This window comes from Calliphora vicina, chromosome 2, assembly GCF_958450345.1.
Source record: "Calliphora vicina chromosome 2, idCalVici1.1, whole genome shotgun sequence".
NCBI classification, from domain to species: Eukaryota; Metazoa; Arthropoda; class Insecta; order Diptera; family Calliphoridae; genus Calliphora; species Calliphora vicina.
The window spans coordinates 73,876,142-73,902,000 of NC_088781.1; the positions used below are offsets into that span (position 1 = coordinate 73,876,142).

Genomic DNA, 25,859 nt, shown 5'->3' on the forward strand with positions numbered 1-25,859 from the left:
TTGAAAATTTAAAAATATTGGGAAATTGATTTTTTTCTAGAAGATTTCAACCCAAATATTACCAAAAAATCAATTTAAGTTATGTTAAATTAATTTTTAAAAGATTTAATTAGTTTTCATAAAAAAAATTATTTAAGTATAATTTATACCTCAATTCATAAAGTGAAAAAAAAAAGCCGGTTAATTTGGCATTAAATAATTACTTTTGCAATTTAATTTAAAAGAATCGAAATGTACACGTAATTGTCATTCTAATAATATATAAAAGACAAATATTGGTTAAAAAATGTTATAGTTATTACCAGGGAAACCAAAATATGCAAATGCATGTTTTTTCTGGTGAGTCTAATGAGCACATGGATAACATATTTACAAGTTTCAGAACTATTTAATTTTGGTATCGATTTGTTAGTGCATATTTTTGCATATTTTACCCTTAAATGCATATTTTTGCATATATTTGTTTTAGAGCATATTTATGTCATATTTTTGCGTTTTTAGAGCATATTTTACTGTTTAATAGCATATTTTGATTTTATCAAAAACAAGTTTTGTCTTACTTATTTTTCGCTGTTGTGTTAAAGGTTTTTACTTCCTTTGTTTAAAATTCAAAATTAAAAAAAAAAATTTTAAAAACAAATTTTTTTTTTAAATTAAAAAAAAAATTCGAAATTTTTTTTCCAAAAAATTAAAAAACTGAAAAAAATTTTGTTCAGCTAAAACTATTTAAATTTTTTATTTTGAAGTATAATTTGGTGAAGGATATATAAGATTCGGCGCAGCCGAATATAGCTCTCTTACTTGTTTTAATATAAAATTAGCACTATTTTAATAATAGCGCCATCTAAATATCAAATTTTAGTTCTAATTCAAACATAACCGTTCTAAGTGTTAAAGAAATATTGTCTTTTTAATTTGCTCCTATAACATCAGTTGATGTCGAAAGAACATTTTCTATGTATAAAAATGTTTTCAGATCCAATAGACAACGATTTTTATTTGAAAATTTAAGTCAATATTTTGTAATTTATTGCAATAATATACTAAATTGGAAAAAAAAGTGACTTTATATTTATATAAAATACCATCAAAAAATACCTCTCGAGGCCTTTTCATAACTTAAGTTCCTATTGTTTTTATGTTGTATTTATTTTTTGTTATACTTGTTTTAGTTCATGTTATTTTTGTTTATTTTATGTTACTTTACCTTTTTAGAAATGAATTCTATTGATTTTTTTTAAATAAAAGTATATTTTTTGGTTAAAAATTATATAAAAGTTTGTTTTTTTAAGAGCATATTTTTTAAATTTTAAGAGCATATTTCCGGTTTCCCTGGTTATTACAAATTCGCCAGACCATTAACGTGTTTCAGGCCACTTGAACAAGAAATTTAGGATAAAAAATTAACATATTTCGAGAAAAATTAAAATAAAAGCTAATTTTTATTTAAAATATATCAATATTTACTTGTATATGAGCTTTTGTCTTCGTAGGATATCGTTAACCTATTCGAAGGTATTACCAAAAACTCCAATTTAAAATTTTTAAAAATTTTGTTAAACAAATTTAAAAATTTTTTGATCATCACATTTGGATTTATTGAGAACATAATAGGGAATAAAAATATGAAAATACCTCATATAGTTTTTCCGTACCTGCGATTTAAATTTTGAGAAAAACTATTTTTTGGCCATATTTTGGCGAATGAGCCGAATTTCTTTACTGTTATGATTTTTAAGCAAAAGCCATTCAGAATATTATATTCCAGGTAATTCTAAATATATTCTGAAAGTTTTACTAAAATCGGAAAACGTTAAATCGTAAAGGTCAAAGGTCAATTTTTTCAATATTTGGAATTTCTCATGGAAAGATAGCGAAATGTTATATATTTTTGGGCCGATTTTGATGAAACATAAGACAAATATAACACAAATTTTAGTATTTACAAAAACAGCAGAAACATTAAAATGAACCATTAATAGCACTTGGGGTTAAAATGACCCCAAACTCCTAAAACCATAAAAAAATTGTCAATTTCAATAGTGCTGATCAAAAATAGCTTTTTATAGGAAACAAACTTAAAAATATTGTATTGTGTATTAGAAAATAGTATTCCTAAGCCATTTTGAAAAATGTTTACATTTTTGTTCAATTTTGACCACACATTTTTTAAACGGAAAAATATTGTTTTTATACCTGATTTTTGCTTTAATAACGTATTTAATATTTTATTGAGGATTTTTGAATAATAAAATTGATTTTAAACCTTTAGTGTACTTTTGATTTATTAGATTTAAAAAATAACTCGAATGATTCAGTTTATTTAATTCTGAAAAACATCAAAGTTAGCACCATCCATATTGAATGTGTTTTTCGTGATTTTAAAAGTTGAGGGTCATTTTAACCCCAAGTGCTAATAAGGGTTAATTTTAATTTTTGTGATGTTATTATACATACTAGACCTCATGTTATATTTTTCTTAAGTTTCATCAAAATTGGCCGGAAAATATATAACATTTCGCTATCTTTCCATGAGAAATTCCAAATATTGAAAAAATTGTTGACCTTTGACCTAAACGATTTAAGGGTTAACGTTTTCCGATTTTAGTAAAACTTTCAGACTATATTTAGAATTATCTGGAATATAATATTCTGAATAGCTTTTGCTTAAAAATCATAACAGTAAATAAATTTGGCTCATTAATCCAAATATGGCCAAAAAAATAGTTTTTCTCGAAAATCTCAAAATTTAAATCGCAGGTACGGAAAAACTATAGGAGGTATTTTCATACTTTTTTCATATTTTTATTCCCTATTATGTTCTCAATAAATCCCAATGTGATGATCAAAAAATTTTGAAAATTCTTTAACAAAATTTTTAAAAATTTGAAATTGGAGTTTTGAAACTGCCGTTAAAAAAATTAAATTTTTTTGGTCATACCTGCGAATAGGTTAACGATATCCTACGAAGACAAAAACTCACAAACAAGTAAATATGGATATATTTTAAGTAAAAATGTGCTTTTATTTGAATATTTCTCAAAATATGTTAATTTTGTTTCTACATTGTTCTAGTGGCCTGAGAAACGTTAATGGCCTGGCGATTTTTTAATAACTTTAACATTTTTTAATCAATTTTTGTCTTTTATATCTTATTAGAACGACAATTACGTGTACATTTTGATTCTTTTAAATTAAATTGTAAAAGTAATTATTTAATGCCAAAATTTGTAGAAAAACTGAAAAAATTGCATTTTTCCCCCCTTGTAAATGCACCTCAAAACTTCAGCGTCGTTGCGTCGCCAGTTAACGTTATCCTATCATCTTAATATTTTACACAGCGAGTTTCTACAATACATAGAACCATTCTAGAGGGGGGACGGTTTGTACCTAGAAAATTTTTATAGTCCATACAATATTGGAGCACTCTATTGTACACACAGCCTCAAAAGTGAGTAAACACCAGCGAATTTTTTGATTTTTTTAGGATCATGAAAATCATTATAGTCCGACTTAAATCTTTTTTTCACAACAGAATCTGTTATTCAACTCAATCCCCAACAAACCGAAACATTAAAATTTTAATCGATGAATAAATTTTAGGATTTTCATTATCTTAAAAAATCAAATAAATTTTGGTGTATACTCACTTTTGAGGCTCACTGTATATAACCAATAATATCTAAATTACCTTTAAATAGAAATAAAAATTAAGTTATTAATATTTTTTTGTAGAAGCTACAACCTTTTGTAAAAATTCTGTTAGGGGTCCTATTCATGTGGCAGGGAGTGTATATACAAACATAATAAAATTCCCGAAAAATAACGGGATTGTAATTTTTAAAATCCCAAATCCCAAACGGGTCATTCCATGTAGAGGAAAAACAAAATAATCGGGAATAAAATATATAGCCCTAGTGGACATACTTAATAACGAAAATAGTTTATTTGGTTAATTTTAAAACAAAAGTCTTCCGCAGACAATGCATTTTCTAAAACTATCCAAACAAAAAAATCTTATTCATACATTTATTTCGCAATACAAATATATAATCTGTTAAGGTTCTAAATTTAAAAATTTTCTTTATTAAGACCCCTTTCACACTAGGCAATTTAGTTGCGCAAGTCTCTTGTGGTTGTTGATGCCAGAGGTAATGTCGGGTTAAGGAGAAGAAAATTGTACATGCTGTTTTGTTGTTGGGCAAGAGACTTGCTCAACTAAATTGCCTAGTGTGAAAGTTGTCTAAGGAATGTTAATGAAATGAACAAACTACAGAGTAGAATAATGATACTTAATGGAAACAAGTTTCCAATTTTATTGAATTTAAGTGAGAAACATTATTTGAGTGTTACGTTGGTTGACCTTTATGAGTTTCATGCGGAAACTTTTTTAATATCCTTGAAAATGTTAATTCATCATTCTTCGTATTTTGTTTAGCGTCTACAAGGAATGTATAGGGCCGGTATGATATTAAAATAAATTAATTTGTGTGTACTAATAACGTGATCTAAATACAAAGTATTCTGTACATATGTGTGGTGGAAAAACCCTTTTTATTTCTTTATTTAGAAGCATAAAATTGTTTGTGAACAATGTTTTATGTTTTACGTCCAACTTTTTGTATAATATACTCCTTAAGTGGTTGATAATATTGATAACGTAAACTAATCATCTCGGGGAGATTTCGAATCTGTTCAAACAGATCCGAATCGGATTCAAGTACAATGATGGCGGATATTGTCATAGCTATGACTACGAAAACAAATGATGGAATGAACGCGTTGATGAAATGAAATTTACGTACACCTTTGGCACTATTGGTATATTGGTAGTCAGACGTAGGGTTGTCATTACTCTTGGAAGTCGTTGATGTGTTTAAACATGAGTTTACTGCTGTATTGTTGGATTGCTGTTGTTGAAAATATGCACTTAGTCTCTTTTCGGAATCTGTGGGTGGTACACCTTCGCTGTCGTATGTATTGAAAACTGTTGATTCGGGTGATGAGTATAATATGGAATCTTCTGACTTTAAATAATATTTTGACATCTCTGCAGTGCTACAATTATTTAGCATGTTGATGTTATCGAAATTGGTTGACGCACGCATTCGAGCCTCTTCAGATACCGGCTCAAGACTTGGCACCTGTACGCCACTGTTGCAGGATACGTCATACCCGAGATTTTGGCTAAAAACAATGTTATTTAGACTATCTGTTGCTGGCATAGTACAGTTGCTTAACGGTTCAGACATTGTTGAACGAGGTAAACTGCTATAGCCTGAATGTAAATTTAAATTTTTTAAATCGTTTGAAGCTATGTATGAATTTCTCAATAGTTTACGTATTTGCGCCAGATCGCCCTGAGGACTGGAAGGCGTTGCTGGGACACTGCTGGCTTTTCGTTTACTTGTCGATGAATTGGTCAGCTTTTGTTCACGAAGTGCATTAATACTTTCCGTAAGTATTTCACGTTCTGTTCTTCCAGTATACTTGAACTTGGTACCCCAGGAAAAAAATCCACCGCCAGAAACCACCGCTGCATGCTGGCTATTTGGAAGTCTGTAAACATTTAATGATAATATTGTTGTTGAGCATAAGTATCTACTTATGTAATTTACGGTTATTGCTTACATTTTATAATTTCGAGTACTGCGGTTGCACAGTGGGGCAGAATCAAAATTTATTGGAAATAAATCTGGCATATCAAAACGGCTTTTCTTTAAATTTTAATTCGTTTATTTTTGGATCCATAATTGATATTGCTCTGAAATCTTTTGTATGTTATTCGCAATTTAGTTGTCTAACTAACAAAAGAAAAACGAGTCCATTCGGTCCAAAAGTGCGACCTATATTTTTAAAAAAGCGGACCAAGGTATGGCAAAATTTTAAAATTTCAATTTTGAAATGCCTATAAATCGGAAATTGTAAGAGATAAATAGCACACGCAACACCTTTTTTCAAGACCTAGCGCTTTCCATATAAAAATCTTTGAAATGGGATAAAAAAATTGCACGTGTTTATAAATTTTACATGTCGAAGGTACCCTACTTTGAGCCACCATATCGCAATCGAATTCTAAACCCGATCAGACCAGCAGTTTAGAAATTACAGATTTATTTCCAAAAATGTTTGATTCTACCCCACTGTGGGTTGGTATAAAACTGCAATGCTGAAAATCTGGGTATAATCACATAATGCGTTAACAAGGGATTTTTTTAGTATTAAAAAATAATAAAGTCCTTATTCATACAAAATGTTTATATTTAAACAGCGCACAGTGGTATATAACAAAAATAGAGGGAAATAAATCTGTAACTTCTTAAATATTTTCCGATTTTCTCCATTTTTAATATGTTAAACGGAAAAATAATTGTTTAAAAAGCATGACCGACTTCAAAGTTATATGCACTTTAATTTAAAAAAAAATTTAAAAAATGATTTTTTTTTAGTTTTTGGGAAAAAAGTACTTTTATTCTTTTAAGTTATCTAAAAATTTTAAAGATGATGTATAGTGTTTATAAAAAAACGACTTTTTAAAAAACCGGTTTGTCGGTTAACCGACATCGAAAAAACCGGTTAAACCGGTTAACCGTCATGTATGTGTAGAAAACATAAAATGTCCAATAAAGTATATACAGCTTCAAAATTTGCAATTTTGAGTAGTCAGGAATTGTTAATATTAAATAACTATAAATATAAAAAAGTGCTAAGTCCATTTATTTTGTAAAAATTTCAAAATTATTATCTCAGTCAAATGAGTATAAATATGTTACTAAATATATAATACTTGTTTAAATTATTGGTTTATTCATTGAATTTCAATCCAAAAATGTAAATAATTTTTTTAATTAAATATTTCATAATTTTGAAATCTATTATCACCTCGACTTTCTGATATGAAACATAAAATGTTACAAGTCCCAAAAAAAGACCTATAAGATGTAAACGCACTTCCTCTTAGCTGTGATTATTTGTCATTATAAAAAAATTGGTTTTTATTTTTTAATTTTCAATAGAAAAATCTATATAACTGTAAAATTTCATTACAAAAAAATAAAAGTTTAATTTCAACTAGCATAACCCGGGCACTTCGCTACCCCTACCCCTACCCTAGTAAAATTAAAAAATATGAATGATTTCTAATACAACCTAACTACGTACAATTGTAAGAAAATAACACATGTAAAATATAACTAACTAATTTGGTATGGGAGATACCACTCCACTGTTCTGATCCCACCCATTTTTAAAACTTTTGTGTAAAAAAATAACTCATATCAAGCTTTACTTTAACTTTCCTTTATAATGGAGGGGTCATCCTACTACGCCGATCACGCTTAGCTAAACTTCGTACAGGGATCAGGAATAAATTCGTTTTTGGCTAACCTCCGTAGAATGGTAATAAATTGATTCATACGGAGTTTAAATATTTTTAGAATTATAGTTCTCGAGATATTCAAAATTAATTATTTGCATTGTGCCACGACAACTACTACAATCCCGACAATTTTCAGACAATCTCTGTAAAATGGTAAGAGAGCTATGCGGACAAACTTTGAATAACCTTCCAATTATTACTTTGTATGGAAGGTGACTCACCTCCTTTTCCGACCTCTCCCATTTTGGTTCCCCAGATATTCGAAATCAATATTTACTCTGTATGGGAGGTGCTACTCCCTCTAATCCAATTCCGTCTATATTCAGATAAACTCCGCACAGTAATAAGAAATTAATTAAAGAAATACTTTTACAATTATAGTTCTACAGATATTCGAAATTAATTATTTACTTTGTATAGGGCCACGTTCACTATTTCAATCCCGAACAATTTCAGCGAAACTATGCAAAATTATAATGAGCCATTTAACTAAGTTTGGAGAATCTTGCAATTATAGTTCACAAAATATTTATAAATAACTATTTAATTTGTATGGGAGGTGGCTCACCATTTGTTCCAACCCGTCCCATTTTTTATTAAACTTCATGCCGTGATAAGAAATTGATTCGTATGAAGTATTTACCCCCATATGCATTAACAGTTTTTAAATTTGTCAAATGTTTATAAAACAAATTTTGAATGGAAATTTTGTTTTATAAACCTTTGAAAAATTTAAAAATTGTTTATGCATATGGGTGTTAGAAAACAAACAAAAAAAAACACCTTCAAAATATAGTTTTTTAATTGACTTTGAATTACTAAAGTCTTCTTCTTTGTTTTCTATAACAACTCTCACTTTAAACAGAGCGAAATCAATACTGTTTATTTGTTACTCTTATTTATTTACAACAACAAATTGGACAAACATGCATTGTTTTGTTTACATTTTAGCTTAAGGTTCACATGTACACGTTTTTGCATATGTATTAGTAACATCTTTAAACGCTTATAACTCCTAAAAACCTGAACCGATTTCAATAAAATATATATTCTGCACTTCTGTGAAGAAATCCCTTTAAAATGGTATATTTTTTACCATAATTGAATGTATAATGAGAGCGTAAAAGGGGTCTAAAGAAATCGACTTGCCTATTAATATTATGATTTGAAATTTGTGTATCTTTGCAAAAATTCAACAAAAAGCTTTTTTTGACATATTTTCCAAAAAAGTATTCCATGAATTTTTTAATTATCAAAAGTTATATATATTTTTGAAAAATGTCTACCTTATGTTTTTTACTTGGCAAATTAATTATTGAAAGCTTAACAACTCGAAGAGAATTTACTTAACATAGAAATTCATAAAAAAAAGTCTGTTGCTATAAAAAACCTCGTCTTAGATATCAATTATCTCGACGAGGAGATTCCTTATGTGTAATACCCGAGGTGTCCTACTTTGGGACCCCTGGCCGCGCATTGGTGGGCCCATGAGATCCAAAACTTAAACTCGACAACACATCTTCTTTGCGCATGTTAAATTTCATAGAAATTGGACTAAGCGTTTAGAAGTTACAGATTTATTTCCCTCTTCTTTATTTCTATACCACTGTGCAACGTTTTAAAATTTAAATTTTATATGAAAATTTTGCTTTAAAATATTGTTTAAATTTAAAATTCTTTTATGAATATGGGGGTAAAAATCTACATGAAAAGGAAAATTTAAGAACAAATTCCATTGGGAAATTTTATAATATAATACTATTTTTACCTTGTTTGATTCATAAAAGCGGCCGAAATATGTGGATTTTTTTATACAATTTTAAAGGCTTAAGAATTGCCGTTAAAAAGTTTATTAAGGATATATCTTATAACAAAAGCCAAAAAGAATTAGGTCAATACCTAATTGCCGCGAAAAATGTCTTAGAAATTATTTTTTTTATTCGATTCGAAATTTTCATAAGAAATTTTCAACAAAACTAAATGATATCACAGAGAATACACATATACCACTAATTAGGAACTTTCTAAGGTTAAATAAAAAATTGAGTAGGGAAAAGGAGGCGGTGTTGTTAGCTCTTCAAATTTCTCCAAAAAATGTCTCTTATTATGAAAAAAGGAGGCATTATATTAAAAATTTTAAATTTCCGAGTTTTACCAAGAATTTTTTAATTTTTTTTCTTTACAAACCATCTCCTGAAAATTTCGAATCGAATAAAAATAAATCAGCCAAATCGCTCCAGCCGTTCTCACATGATGCGATTACATACATGGACCATTTATTTAATTTTTACTAAATATTTTTTTTTTATTTTTACTATATATTTGTTTTGAATCATCATAAGTTAAACAAGTTTTTGAAATAAATAAAAGAATTTAACCCTCCGTTAGTCGCAATCGTTATCAATCGAGACTAGTCGCAATGTATCAAATTGATATCAATAAAAGAAAGGCGCGTTTGAAAATAATCTCTTCACTTTTTATTTCGTAAACATAAAAACAACATTAAATTCAAAGTATTTAAAAGAATAATAAAAATAAAACTGCATTAAAAATATATCTGTATCAAAAATAGCTTAAAACAATAAAACAATGTTTAAAAAAATTTACAATAAACAAATGTTTGCCTGTATCAACCAGATCAGTAGCGACTAACGGAGGGTTAAATGTAATTTAGTTAATGGTTACGTCTTTTTGTCAATTATTTGCCATGTGAGAATCTACTTTAATTATAAAATAAAATTATTAATTTTCCACGCTTTCAAAATTCCATAATAAATTTGTTTTACACCAAGTGTCACACTAATCCAACCAGCACTCCTCGAAATTAAAATAAATAAACAGCTTAACCTTCGCTTTACCAATACCACATCGTTTTTATTGGTTTAATATTTTTTTAATTTTGTTTCGGTTTAAATGAAATTTGTACTCACTGAACAAATTTTAGAGTTCTATAGAATTTAATAGAAACATTTTAAACTTTTTATAAAGTTTTTTCAATTTTTTAAAATTTCGTTCGTCGCATATATTTATAGACGTGTAGTGTCACCCGGGTGGGTATTGGTAAACCATGAACATAAAAAACCTTTGGTAAAGCGAAGGTTAACTTAAATACATAAGGATTAATGTACATAGTACATATCGTCACCTTAAATGCAAACGGACGTAACTACACAAAAAATGGAAATTCATTTTTTGGTTGATTACACTGTACTAGTTGAAAAAACTGTCAAGCTGGGCACCAGAGAAGCAAGCCGATTAAAAAATACAACAGTATTCCTACTTTTTATAAATACCCAAATATCCTACTTTAAATAAAAATATTTTTATTTATTAAAAATTAATTACAAAACAAATAAATCAAAAACAAGTTATTTCTTTTAGAAAAAAATATGACTTTTATGAAAAAAGTAATAACTGTTACGGTTCTGACAATAATAGATGTGTTCAGATTTTATATGTATATCTTAATTAAGTTTCACACAAAACAGTAAGCCTTATCATGTAAGGCGTAGTCGTTTTACGACAACGACAGTTTCGTACTAGATTAAAGAACTTATTCAACCTGTTTCATTAATCTAGTACGAAACTGTCGTTGTCGTAAAACGACAAGGTTGATAAGGCTGAGTAAAAACAAGATAAATGCATATACACTGAATTAATTAAGTCTCCGTACAGACATACTCATAATATAAACTAGCTATTTATGGTCACTTTTCAATACATATTTAAACCTTTTTTTAATTCATTTTATAAAAAATCTTATAAACTAGAAATCAACATAAAAAACTACAAACATTTTCATTAAAAACATAAAAATTTACATAAATTCAATAATTGTACGAAAAGTATCACCAAAAAAGTCTCCGTACAGTTAACTATTTTAAGGCAAGGAATCCCAATATTAAACTTAATTGCATTTAATATGTCGTAGGTCCTCCATTCTGAGCAATTGCAGCATTTTAATGGCTGTACATGGAATGGACCAGCTTTGTTGTTGTCAGGGAATCTATTTAATACCACTCTTCCATTATAACGGCTCTTAGCTGATCTTTACTCGTTATATTGTGCTGCCGAATCTTTCTTTCCAAGTGATCCCATAGATGCTCAATCGAGTTGAGGTCAGGTGACTGAGCTGAGCGATTTAAGTGCTTAGGAACATTATAAATAAGTCATTCCTTAACTAATCTAGATGTGTGCTTGGGATCGTTGTCTTGTTGGAAGCAATACAAACGTCCCAAGCCTAATTTTTCAGAACTTTGTTTTAAGTTTTCTTTTAATATATTAAGGAATTTATCCATCGTGTTTTCATCAAAAATAAGATTTCCCACCCCAGATGAAGCCATCCAAACCCAAACAATAACGTTACCTCATCCATGCTTTACGGTTAGCGTCAAATGCTTCGGATTCATTTCAGTATTTGGCTTTCTCCATAACATTTCTCTTCCATCAGAACCAAAAACATACAATTTACATTCTTAAACTAAATGAATATAATGGTCGAGTAAGCCGTAAGAAGCCCGTTACGCGTAATTCAATCTCTTTTTCATGTTCACTTTTCGAACAAGGGGCTTCTTATGGCTTACTCGACCATTGTATCCATTTAGTTTAAGAGCGTTTCTTACAGTTTAGGGGTTTACCGTTAATTCATCACTAGTTTTTAAGTTTCCTTCAATTACACATGCGTCAATTTTTGGATTACCTTCTACAAATCGTACAATACTTCTCTCTAAGTGGTGCTCTATTTTTCTTGGATGGTCATTTCTTTGTTTATTTGCCATTGCAAACCGGAACAATGCATTGTTCCGGTTTTTTTGACCTGTTGAATAACGTACTGAATAGAAGTGCGTGGTCTTTTTACAATATCCTTGATTTCGGTTAGATTTTTTCCTTCATTTTGCAAGTTAATAATAACTTTCTTTCTATCCATTAAAATTTGCTTATTTTTGGATTCCCTGACAACAACAAAGCTGGTCCATTCCATGCACAGCCATTAAAATGAATGAATTAAATGCAATTAAGTTTAATATTGTGATTCCTTGCCTTAAAATAGTTAACTGTACGGAGACTTTTTTTGGTGATACTTTTCGTACAATTATTGAATTTATGTAAATTTTTATGTTTTTAAAGAAAATGTTTGTATTTTTTTATGTTGATTTCTAGTTTATAAGATTTTTTATAAAATGAATTAAAAAAAGGTTTAAATATGTATTGAAAAGTGACCATAAATAGCTAGTTTATATTATGAGTATGTCTGTACGGAGACTTAATTGATTCAGTGTATTTGGTAACGCTGCCGCTAATTCAATTAAATACCGATTTTCGTTAGTATTCACTGATATTAAAAAAATAATTGAATAATAACCCCCATATGCATAAACAATTTTTAAATTTATCAAAGGTTTATAAAACAAAATTTCCGTACAAAATTTGATTCATATGGGGGTAAATTTGTAACTTAATATTAAATATGGGCTAGCAATTGAGCCGCCAACCAGCCGAGTAAGTCGGCGGCGGAGTGGCTTGTTGAAAAAAATCGGCTGAGCGGCTAGCCGTCAGCCGCGCCGACACGGCTTGCTTCTCTGCTGGGCACCCGGTAGGTTAAACTAATTCGGGTACGCTGAATTCAGTGGTGCTAACCGTTATTTTAGGTTAGCTTGTATTTTCCAGATATACCGTTATTTCGAAAATGGAGGAGGCTGCATAACATATTCGCGTAACTCAAAAACGGTTTAGTTTATTGTAAAAAAATTAAAAAATCGAAATTCCGCAATAAAATTTCCTTTAAGAAAGGCTTAACACGTTTTTAATTTTCGCAGTCGTTTTAGAAATAATCTTTTTAAATTTCGAAATTTTTATTTTTTAAATCGTCATGAAAAATTGGAAAATGAAGCTACGCTATTAATTTTTTCTACGCATATAGCAAATAAAGTTATAAATGATTAAAATCTATTCCGCAATAAAATTTCCTTTAAGAAAGGCTTAACACGTTTTTAATTTTCGCAGTCGTTTTAGAAATAATCTTTTTAAATTTCGAAATTTTTATTTTTTAAATCGTCATGAAAAATTGGAAAATGAAGCTACGCTATTAATTTTTTCTACGCATATAGCAAATAAAGTTCTAAATGATTAAAATCTGTTTACAACTTTGTTTTTATAAACAAAAAATCATGCAAATCGTCACCTAAAATGCAAAACAACGTATCAAAAAATTCGAAATTGATTTTATTATTGATTACGATTCACTACATCATATTACATATATGTACACAATTTTGAACTTTTATTATCAAAAATAAGAAAGTTATAACCAAAATTGAAACTAAATTATCATCAAGTATGTGATTTTCTTAAACAAAATAACGTATACGCTTTTAGTAATTAATTAATAAATTGTTTTCACCTTATTTTAGGTAGTATCCTATTTTTTTTTTAATAAATTTGTTGCAATTAAATATTTTTTGCAGTCTTTATGAAAATTTAAAATTAGTTTAAAAAAGTAGTTGTTAGTAATTAAAATAAAAAAAAAAATAAAAAATTTAAAAATGTATATATCAACAGATTTTATTTAAAATAAAAAAAATATTTTTATTTAAGTTTTTATTTTTTCTTGTTTTTTATTTCATTTTCATTTATTTATTGTATCTTCATTATTTAATGAACTAACAGTAAGTGGTACAAATCTTATATCTAATAATTATTATTTAATAAGTCCAGCCAGTACCTGACGAAAAGTTTTGTATTCATGGTTGTTTTGGTTAAATTGGCATTCTTCCTTCTAGATTAGGTCTGCTGTGTCCCTCCTTCTTAATGGAGTGTGGCCACGGTTAACTAATATGTTGCGGTCCAATGGCTTTGGGTGAATTTCAAGCTTTTTTAAATTTTTTTCTGCATTCTTCGTGATCTCAGTTTTTACAAGGGACACGTTTAGATCTTTGTGTATATTCGCATTTTTTATATACCAGGGAGCAACTGTGATCATTCTTAGAAACTTGTTTTGGCGTCTTTGGATCTTTTCTACATTTGACGCTGAGGCCGTGCCCCATAACTGTATGCCATAACACCATATCGGTTTTATGATCATGTTAAAAAGTAGAAGTTTACAATCTAAACTAAGCGTAGAGTTTCTGCCAATAAGCCAATTAATTTGAATTGATTTCAATTTCATTTGAGTCAACTTTGCATCTATATGACTTTTCCATGTAAGGCGACGATCGAGATGTATTCCGAGGTATTTCACTTCCGATTGTTGAATTATTGTTTGGTTATTGATATGAATAGGGGGGCATGATTCTCTACGCAATGTAAATGTTATGTGTGTACATTTTTGCTCGTTGACTTTAATTTTCCATTGTTTTAACCATTTTTCTAATTCAATTATGTGGTTTTGTAAGTAACGAGACGCTTCTTGAGGGTTTTCATGAATGCTTAGAATAGCAGTATCATCAGCAAATGTTGATGCATGAGTGCGATTGTTAGTTGGCATATCAGACGAATATATCAAATATAAAAAAGGTCCCAGGATACTGCCTTGGGGGACTCCAGCTTCAATGGGTTGTGCAGTACTTAAAAAGTTTCCCTCTTTAACCTTAAAAGTTCGACCAGTTAAATAGCTTTCCAACAGCATATGTGTGTTTGCGGGTAAATTTTGACTTAATTTTTATATTAATCCAGCATGCCATACCTTATCAAACGCTTGAGAGATGTCGACGAAGAGTGCGGAACAGTATTTCTTTTCTTCAAACGCTTTTCTCACCATATTTACAAGTCTATGGGTTTGTTCGATAGTACTGTGTTTTCTTCTAAATCCAAATTGATGATTCGGAATACAATTGTTTTCAGTTAACATCGGGTACAACTTGTTCATAAGTATCTTCCCAAATAGCTTTGATATATTAGACAATAGGCTGATGGGTTTGTATGATTCTACTTTTGTGTGATCTTTTCCCGGCTTGGGTATCATGGTAACCAGTGAAACCTTCCATTCTGGAGGATAATATTCAAGTCGTAATATAGCATTAAAAATAAAAAGAATTATTTTTATTGCTATCCGGGGTAGCTCCATAAGCATCTTGTTGATGATCTTGTCCATACCAGGCGCTTTCTTGGGATTTAAATCAACAATAGCATTTTCGATCTCTCGAATCTCAAAACGTACGGCTGCTCCAAAATGGGGTACAACAGGTGGCAACTCAATTGCTTCGTTTGATGTGTTCGGTGTAAATACTTTTTTTAAATGATTAACAAATATATTCCCTTTTTATACCCTTCACCTTCGTGAGAAGGATATATATAAGTTTGTCATTCCGTTTGTAATTTCTACATTTTTCATTTTTGACCCTATAAAGTATATATATTCTGGATCCTTATAGAAAGCGGAGTCGATTAAGCCATGTCCGCCTGTCTGTCTGTTGAAATCAATTTTCTGAAGACCCCAGATATCTTCGGGATCCAAATCTTCAATAATTCTGTCAGATATGCTTTCGAGAAGTTTGCTATTTAAAATCAGCAAAATCGGTCCATAAGTAACGGAGATATGAGCAAAAAACCGGGACAACCTCGATTTTTGACCTATTTTTGATTATATCTGGATTACTAAGTCATTAACAGGGAAACCAAAATATGCAAATGCATGTTTTTTCTGGTGAGTCGAATGAGCACATGGATAAGATATTTACACGTTTCAGAACTATTGAAGAATTTTGGCATCGATTTGTTAGTGCATATTTTTGCATATTTTACCCTTAAATACATATTTTTGCATATATTTGTTTTAAGAGCATATTTATGTCATATTTTGCGTTTTTAGAGCATATTTTACTGTTTAATAGCATATTTTGAGTTTATCAAAAACAAATTTTGTCTTACTTATTTTTCGCTGTTGTGTTACAGGTTTTTACTTCCTTTGTTTAAAATTCATTTTAAACAATTTTGCTTTTCAGCAAAAAAAAAATTTAAAAAACAGAAATTTTTTTTAAAATTTAAAACAATTCGAAAAATTTTTTTATTCAAAAAATGAAAAAACTGAAAAAAAATTTTTGTTCACCTAAAAATATTTAAATTTTTTATTTTGAAGTATAATTAGGTGAAGGGTATATAAGATTCGGCACAGCCGAATATAGCTCTCTTACTTGTTTTAATATAAAATAAGCACTATTTTAATAATAGCTCCATCTAAATATCAAATTTTAGTTCTAATTCAAACTTAACCGTTCTAAGTGTTAAAGAAATGTTGTCTTTTAAATTTGCTCCTGTAACATCAGTTGATGTCGAAAGAACATTTTCTATATTTAAAAATGTTTTCAGATCCAATAGACAACGATTTTTATTTGAAAATTTAAGTAAATTTTTTTTGGTTAAAAATTATGTAAAAGTTTGTTTTTTTAAGAGCATATTTTTTAAATTTTAAGAGCATATTTTAAAGTTTTTACTGCATATTTAAAGCGCCTAAAACGCTTTTTTTAGAGCATATTTCCGGTTTCCCTGGTCATTAATATAGACAATATGGATATCTAATGATAGATATTTCAAAGTCCATTGCAACGATGTAGATAATCAAAAAATCGAAATCGGGAAAAATATTTTTTAACCCGAATTTTTTTTTCATCAACAAATTTTTTTTGTAATTTTTTTTTCAAAAAAAAAAAATTTGGAAAAAACTTTTTTTTAAAAAAAATTTAAAAAAAAAAAATTTGGAAAAACAATTAAAAAAAAATTTAAATTTTGTTTACCTAAAAATATTTAAACAAATTTATTTTAAAGTATAATTTGGTGAAGGGTATATAAGATTCGGCATAGCCGAATTAGCTCTCTTACTTGTTCAGTATCATTTCTTGCCCAACCACCACTTGCATTTCTCAAGGGGGACTTACATATGACAGGTCTTTTAAGACTTTTTGTTGCTCGCCATAATGAGTATTCCGATTTCCAGGCTTTCTAAATATTTATTCAATGATTCCATTTTTCGAAATTCCAAGAGCTTTTATACAATCTTCTTTTTTCATTTAAGAGCCGTTCGACATCAGCAGAATTAATTCTATTATATCTGATTTGCCGGGGGGTTTGGGTAGCAGTTTGAGATTTTTATCGAAATTGATAAGAGAGTGATCGATGTTTTCTGGTGTTCTTAGCGGTATGTTTTCCGAGCAATGTGTACTGAGGTATTTTTTATATTTGAGCCAATTTATTCTTGTGCCTGCCATCGCTGAATTAACAGTCGGGGATACAATTTCTAGGGGGCTCAATAAAGTAACAAAAGTGGGTGAGTGATCTGAAGATAGTTCCAGCGAGGATTCAATTTGAATCATTTCGCTAGGGATATTTTTCATCACGCTAAAATCAATAACATCCGGTATTTTTCGTGGGTCAGTAGGCCAGTATGTATGTTGGCCGCTCGAAAACACATTCAAACCCATTTTAGAAATTGTATCGAACCAAACACTACCTTTAGGGGTAATCAGTCGTGATCCCCAGAATGTACGTTTATTTATTTCAGAAAACAACAATTCAAAAATACGTAAGCCACATATCTTAAAGTGAGCTTTGAAAAAATTAAGTTTTTTATATAAAATAATGTCATTGTAATTCAGATTTGAAAATTTGCTTTCAATATCTCAAGTAGTTTTCATTTTATATCGTTTTTTGCTTCTCCTATAAACTTATGAAAAGTGATGTTACGTTATTTTGCATTTTAGGTGACGAAAAAGTGAGCTATCTTAAAGTGAGCTTTGAAAAAATTAGTTTTTTATATAAAATAATGTCATTGTAATTCAGATTTGAAAATTTGCTTTCAATATCTCAAGTAGTTTTCATTTTATATCGTTTTTTGCTTCTCCTATAAACTTATGAAAAGTGATGTTACGTTATTTTGCATTTTAGGTGACGAAATATACCCTAATAACATTTTAACATTTTTTCCCACATTTTTACAAAAAGTCTTCTATAAATCTATTAATACTTAAAAATTGTATAAAAAAAATCAACAACAAACATAAAAGTTACAGAATCTTGCCGTTTTGTATAAATGGCACTGCATTGCCGACAATACTAAACATAGAAAACAGTGCACGATAGAGTAGAGCGACATTTCCATACCTGTGATTTAATTACTATGACTGAAAAATCACTGATAACAACTGTTACTGAATATAGCAAGTAACAGATACATTTAAGTCGTTCTTTCATATTTTTCAACATACATATGGGGCATTTCACGTCAAGTGAACCAACTTTTGAAATCGATGTCTTCCGATCGCGATGAAATTTGCACCAATGTTAGTTCATTGGATAGTAATTCGGACACCATTTTTCAACAAGATCGGTTAAGAACTCTATGAGTTATAGGAGGTCGAAATTTGACATTTTGGCCAAACAGGTGTTTTTTTTTATCCATATAACTTATTACCTATTGTTCTTAGCAAAATGTGTCCCAAATAGTTTAGATAGCTATTTATGCAATCTTTCGAAAAAAAAAATTAAAAAAATTTAATAAAATATTTTTGATTTTTTTTTTTTAAATCAAAAATATTTTTGACTTTTTTTTCAAAATGCGCCCTTTTTTATTTTTTTTAAGAAAGCTTAGGTCTTTTCCTAAGCGACCTATATGGTCGCTTAGTGGGATGCGAGTAGGATATCTATCAAAAAAATATTTTGTAACTCAAGATTTAAAATTTTTGATTTTTTTTGCAAAATCAAAAACTTTGTTGACTTTTTTTTAAAAAAAATGGACCCATTTTTTAATTTTTTTTTTGCTCAGAAGAAAGCTTATGTGTTTTCCTTTAACACCCTTTTTGTCGCTTAGTGGGATGCGAGTGGGATATCTATAAAAAAAATGTTTTGTAACTCAAGACATACAATTTTTTACTTTTTTTTGAAAAATCAAAAACCTTTTTGACTTTTTTTTTCCAAAATGGACTCTTTTTTTATTAATTTTTTTTTTCTCAAAAGAAAGCTTAGGTCTTTTCCTTTAAAACCTTTTTGGTCGCTTAGTGGGATGCGAGTGGGATATCTATCAAAATAAATGTTTTGTAACTCAAGACAAATGTTTTTAAATTGATTTTTTTCATATTTGTGTGTAAGTGTTTCTAAAACCTTAAAAATAAAAACCACAACAACTGACCGATAATAACCACTGGAGGGGTGCAATATGAGGCCGACCGCTATTAATTTTCCACCCCCAAAATTTGTCTGAGTTTTGTATCTTGCGGCTTTTTTAGTCAATCCTAGAGGTAGTTTTCAGCGCACGTGATTTTCATTGTTAAAATATCAGGTGCCCCAGAAACAAATTTTTGGAATCAAGTGGAAATATTTTATGGCCCTTCTCCGAAGTACCAGTTTATTTATTATTTTATGACATTTGACTTTAAGAAGTGGGTGGAGAGGTAGAAGTTGACAGGTAGGTTATTTATATGGTGATTTATTTTTATTATTATTTGTAACATTTGGTTAAACTAGGTACTTTAGTATGTAAGCCCTTCTTGACCCTAATAAAAGATTTTAGACTCATTCATTAAAACGTACTACCTATATGATCTTAAAAAACTATTTATTGTCATTCTGAAGACATACGGAAATCAGTTTTTTAGAAACAGCGTTAACCTTTAACTTATGAGGTGGTGGTAAATTTTACACCCTCTCTTCATTTTTTTAAAATTTTATCAAAAAGGCTTGCGAAATAAAGTGCCTGGATTTTTGTTTCAAAATTGTTGTATCTTATTGTTAAAAAGCTAATATTAACGAAAAAATATTTTTTAAAGTAAAATTTTTTGCAAAAATTATAAGGTGTAAAATTTACACCACATCTGTGACTATGTCAAAAATTTTCACGTCATAAGTTAAAGGTTAAAGTTAAGACGTGTGTTATTTACATAAATACTTACAAAATTCAAAATGTCTACGACTTCTAAAAAGGCTAAGGTTGAAAATGAAATTTATTCGTCTTTTTGTTTTAATCCCTTTAACAAAATGAAGCACAGATCATCAGATATGCGAAATATTTCCGACGGCTTATTAAAAAAATTCCCTACGCTGTCAAAACGATTGAAAATTTGTGGATCATGCAGGAAAGAGCTCGGAAAGTTGAACGAATTACCGAATTTGAATAGTAATGAGCCTTGCGTTGAAGTTATTCCAGATGAAGACAAAAGTAATTCCGAGAATGAAGACAGAACTGTTGATGATGATGGTTATTCTAACTTTTCGAATTCAACGAATGAGTGTCGAAACCAATACCATAAGGATGCAGTAGAAGTTCTTGAACAAATAAAAGAGAAATACAAAACGTCACAGAGTGAAGCTGAAAGAATTCAACTTCTCACGCTTGCTCCAAGAACATAGAGTTCTGCTAAAACAATGACTGAGTTTGGAACGTCTCAACGAAAAGCAAGAATTGCTAAACAATTGGTTGCTGAGCATGGGATTCTCACACTCCCAAACAAAAAGAAGGGAAAACTTTGGAGTGCGATACTAAATCTCTAATAACTCAGTTTTATCAGCGAGATGATATGAGTCGCCTGATGCCAGGGATGAAAGACTGGATGTCTGTACGAATCGATGGCAAGAAAGTTCAAATGCAGAAGAGAATGGTTCTCTGTAACCTGATAAATTATTCGCAACATTTCAATCTGAATACGAGGATGTCAAAATTGGATTCACAAAATTTACACAACTGAGGACAAAACATTGCGTTTTGGCAGGAAGCAGCGGAACTCACACAGTATGTGTTTGTATTTACCATGAAAATGTTAAATTGATGTTGAAGGAAATCAACTTAAATTACTTAAAAGATGATTCATCAGAAGATTTACACCATTACCGCGATTGCCTTAAATTGACTATGTGCCCTAATGCTACAACTTCTTGCCACTTAGGTGAATGTTTGAATTGCCCGGAAACCACATCCATCAAAGAAAATTTAATCAACTCTTTTGATCGAGAATGTATTGAGGAGTTAAAATTTGAATCTTGGCTTCAGACTGAAAGATGCACACTGAAAACCATAATTTTAAATGTGGATGATTTTGTGGAAGAACTGTGTAGAGGATTGCTAAATTTGAGAACCCATGACTTTTTAGTCAAAGAGCAGTGGTCATTCTTCAAGGACTTGAAAACACATTTGAAGTCTGGTGAATTCATTATTTCATTTGATTTCGCAGAGAACTATAAATATGTTCTTCAGGATTCCATACAAGCATTCCACTTCAATAACGACCAAGCAACTATATTCACAGTAGTTATTTACTACATGAAAGAAGAAAACCTGGAACACAAAAGTATGGCAATCATATCCGACGATTTAAAACATGACACCGTTGCAGTTTATGAGTACCAGAAGATAATACTAAATTATCTAAAATAAAAATTTACAGTAGAAAAGGTATACTACGTTTCGGACGGAGCTCGTCAACATTTTAAAAACAAAAGTAGCTTCGCAAATCTTACAGCTCATGAAAAAGATTTTGGAATGCCAGCTGAGTGGCATTTTCATCCTACTGAGCATGTGATGGTATTGGAGCAAACCTCAAAAGAAAAGTATAGCCTGCAGTGCTCTCATCAAGATCGCATTTTAGATGCGACTGCTTTATTCCATTGGGCAAAGAATTATTGTAAAGAAACTAAAATAGTTTTTAGTAGCAAAGAGGATCATGAGGAAACATTGAAAACACTAAAGAGCAGATTCGATGCTGCGGTAACAATCGATGGCACTGCTCAATACCATGCTTTCATACCGCTTGTCGATGGAAGACTCAAATTAAAAAAGTTTTCTGCATCTACTCAATGCGATTTCTTTCCAAAGCCAAAAAAGAAGACAGCAGCGAAATCAGTAGCTGAATCTAATAACGCCAAGAAAGGATTGACAAAAAAAAGCAGCTAATAAAGGTGACAAATAAGGAGGATAAAAGTATGGATATTTGAAAATTTAATAACTTCATAAATTAAGTGTAAAAATAGTTATTATATAAATTGATCTATTGTGATTAAGATTAAATTTTACTAAATTATTCATCTTTTTATTATTATTATTATTATATATTAAATTAATTATTATTACAAATAAATAACAAAATTAAATTATTCAACATTTCCATAGAAAAAAAGTGATTTTTATTCCTGAGGTTAACATATTATGGGTATTACAGTATCGAGGCTATGAAATTTTAGTTGGGTATGTTACATACCATCGGAAAGGCTAATGTGTCTAGTTTCTCTGCGTAAGTTTAATTTTTAAGGTTTACACACAAATATGAAAAAAATTAAATTTTGTATTTATATTTATTAAAATTAAAAAATCAGTAGTGCTTTTATAAAAAACTAAAAAAACTTTTCTAAAGTATTAATATAACATTTTTAAGAGAATATAAGGTACAAAGTTTCTTTTAAGACATAAATTAAATTTGAAGCAAATTTGTAAAACCTTTGTCAATATTTCGTAAAAATATAAGTAAGTCTTTAATATCTTTTTTTTATCGGTGGAAACAGTCGGCTGTGCCAAAACCTGTAATTTATGTGCTAAAATATCTTTTGGAGTTTTAAAGCATCTTTTTGACGCTGGTTTTATCAACGTTACTTTCCAAAACTTTTATATCTACATGAATTTTTAAATTGAATGTTTAATTCGTCGGTTTTTTGATATAATATAACTTTAATTTTAGGAAATGGGACATTTCGATATTCCATTTTATTTGCAACCAGCGAATAGGAGTAGAAATCATTTGGAAGCATCCTTAAAACTTTGAATTTTGTTTTATTAGTAGGCATATTTTCAAGTAGTTTGATGAGATGGAGAGGACTGTGGATCTCCATATTATTTAAATATCTGTCTATTACTCCATCAAAGTGTGAAAGAGTATTCCAAAAACCTAAAAATAATATTTACCTATTTGCAAAACAGTCGTGATCTGCTACGTTAAATGAACATTCTGATAGTGATTTTATAGGTAGTAAATCTTCATCAAACATCCTAAATGGCATAGAAATATTACAAAATGTCAGACAAACAATTAAATTCTACTTACTGAATAATTTCTTCGGACAAAAACGGTGCTGGAGAGTCCCCACCAGCACTGTACAGAAATGTCAAAACTGAAAAGCAAAAACTTAACTGTGTGGACACGAATGCAGTTTCAAAAGAGAATTTAAAAATGTTTTGCAGCAAATGTTCCACAGTGTGGACCGGGACTGATGAAAATTATTTTTTTTACTTCAGCGCTCAAATTATTTATGAATTGTTGATGTTTATGTACAAAATTCTCACTAAATTTATAAGATGGTGTTACCAAACCAGCACATATTTTATATGTATACAAAAACTGTCAAAGCTGTAAGCTGAAAAATAACACTCAGGGTAATGGATCTGTCAAAATCCATATACAAATGATGTAAACAAGAGTTTAAAAACACCTTGTTATGTATGCTTTGATCTACGTTTTTGTTATGGCAGTGAAGGAAAGCAATAGTGATTAATTTGTTTTAAATTTTTTTATGAAAATTGTGGTCTATACGCCAAACAGTGGCGTATGGAGCAAAACAAAATTTATTTAGTCTTAAAATTGTGGATATAGACCAAAGATAACACCCGATATCTCGGAAATCGTACCAAATATTGAAAAATGGGTTTCGGAATCGGAAAGAGGATGTCCAAATTATATACAATCCACTCCTAACCAGAGTTCGAAAAAAAACTCTAACATACCGTACGTTAGTGTATCGTACTGTACATCTTCATGTACAGTACACATACACATTCGCTACAAAATGTACGAAATACCTTAAAAAAATTTTAGAGTTTGCGAACATGTACAATAGAGTGACATCAGTTGTATGGAAAAAAATGTTTGTTAAAATTTTGAAGAGTGCCGGGTGGAATATTATGACACTAGGCCTAAAAGTTAAGTGCCGGAAATTTGGGACAAATCGGACAACGATTTCTGGACGCGCATCGAGGTCAAAGTTCAGATATATGCTAAATTTTACTATTTATATGGAATAAATAGGTAAATCTCGTTAACTTTCTGCATTGTTTTCTAGAAATATGTAGATTTATTTATATTAATAAATATTACATTAAAAAAAATTTTGGGAAATTGACCCTGTATCTCCTTTGGGTCAAAAATGACCCAAAAACTGTATTATCGCCAAAATCGCAAATTTTTCTATTTTTGTAAACATTTTGCTACTAAATAAATACTTTTGCAATTGAATGCAAAAGAATCGGAATATGTACGTAATTATCGTTGTAATGAGATATAAATGACAAAATTTGGTTAAGAAATGGTAAAGTTATTACAAATTTGGCAGACCATTAACGTGTCTCAGGCCACAAGAAATTTTCAGAATTTACAAGTGAATGATAAATTGAAACAAAATTTGATTTTTAACTATTTTTTAATAAAAATTAGTTAAAATAAAAAAAAATTTTAATATCAATTTAAATTAATATTGAAAGGCCCTAACTCGTGTTTTTTATTAAGTCGAGATTTTTTTTGCTAAATATGATATATGAGTGGACCATTTACCGAAACACGAGTTAGGTCCTTTCTATATTAAAGTAACGATTTATTTATTTTGTTTATTTTTATATAAGTTTCATATATCATGAATTCCATGTCACGCACTGTTACAGCGTGCGAATAAGTGCAACTGATTTTGTTAAGAAAATATTTTTTTTTAAACAGATTTGTCATTTTTATTATTCAATTTTATACTCTTTCCAAAATGTGTAAAGGATTTAGTAATCGGTTTTCTAGTTTCGTTGGTATAAAACTAAATGTATCGTACGCACGCGTTACAAAATTTATCCCTTTAAAATTTGATGACAGTTTCAATCAAAAATTTCTGCGAAATTACTTCAGATAGAATTTTCATATTTTTTTACAGCTCTAAGTAGCTATCCTAGATTATATAAATAAATATGTTATCTGGAAAAAATATATTTATATTAATATTTTTTAACTTTTAACATCGTCACGCACGTTACATTTGTCACGCACAATTACACCGTACTTTTATAATACATACTTGGTTGTTTCGAACATCCTAAAAAATAAAATGCAATACAAAAGAAGTATGGTCGGTCAAGCCCGACCGTATACCCTACACTAAGTAAATGAGCAAAATAATTTTTCTTTTAAAGTTTCAATCATGAAACTATGACCAATTATGGACCGATCGCCATGAAATTAGGTCATGTGATTTATGTCTATATGAAAGTTATTGCTGTTGAATTTTATGTGTATTACAACATTTTTAAGAGATTTATGCTCGTTGAAGTGATTTTCGGAAGCAGGCCTTATATGAGAGCTATAACTAATTATGGACCGATCATCATAAAATTAAGTCGTGTGATTTATGTCGATATGAAAGTTATTTCTGTTGAATTATATGTGTATTCCAACATTTTTAAAAGATTTATGCTCGTTGAAGTGATTTTCGGAAACAGGCCTTATATGGGAGCTGTGACTAATTATGGACCGATCATCATAAGAGT

The 25,859-nt window shown here is 29.5% G+C and overlaps 1 protein-coding gene across 2 annotated transcripts in view; it reads right to left on the minus strand.

Annotated features, from left to right (window-relative positions):
* Positions 1-4,520: 4,520 nt before the first annotated feature.
* The window catches only part of Frmd5 (FERM domain containing), a 192,649-nt gene continuing 171,310 nt past the window's right edge, over positions 4,521-25,859 (minus strand). The window contains exons 7-8 of one of the 2 annotated variants that reach the window (XM_065500556.1): positions 5,342-5,559; positions 4,522-5,278 (exon numbers count right to left, since the gene is read on the minus strand). In XM_065500556.1, coding sequence (XP_065356628.1) covers positions 4,599-5,278; positions 5,342-5,559 — 898 coding nt within the window. In that variant the 3' untranslated portion in view covers positions 4,522-4,598. Of the gene's footprint in view, positions 5,560-25,859 lie in introns of both variants that reach the window. The other variant, XM_065500555.1, reaches the window with a different exon arrangement.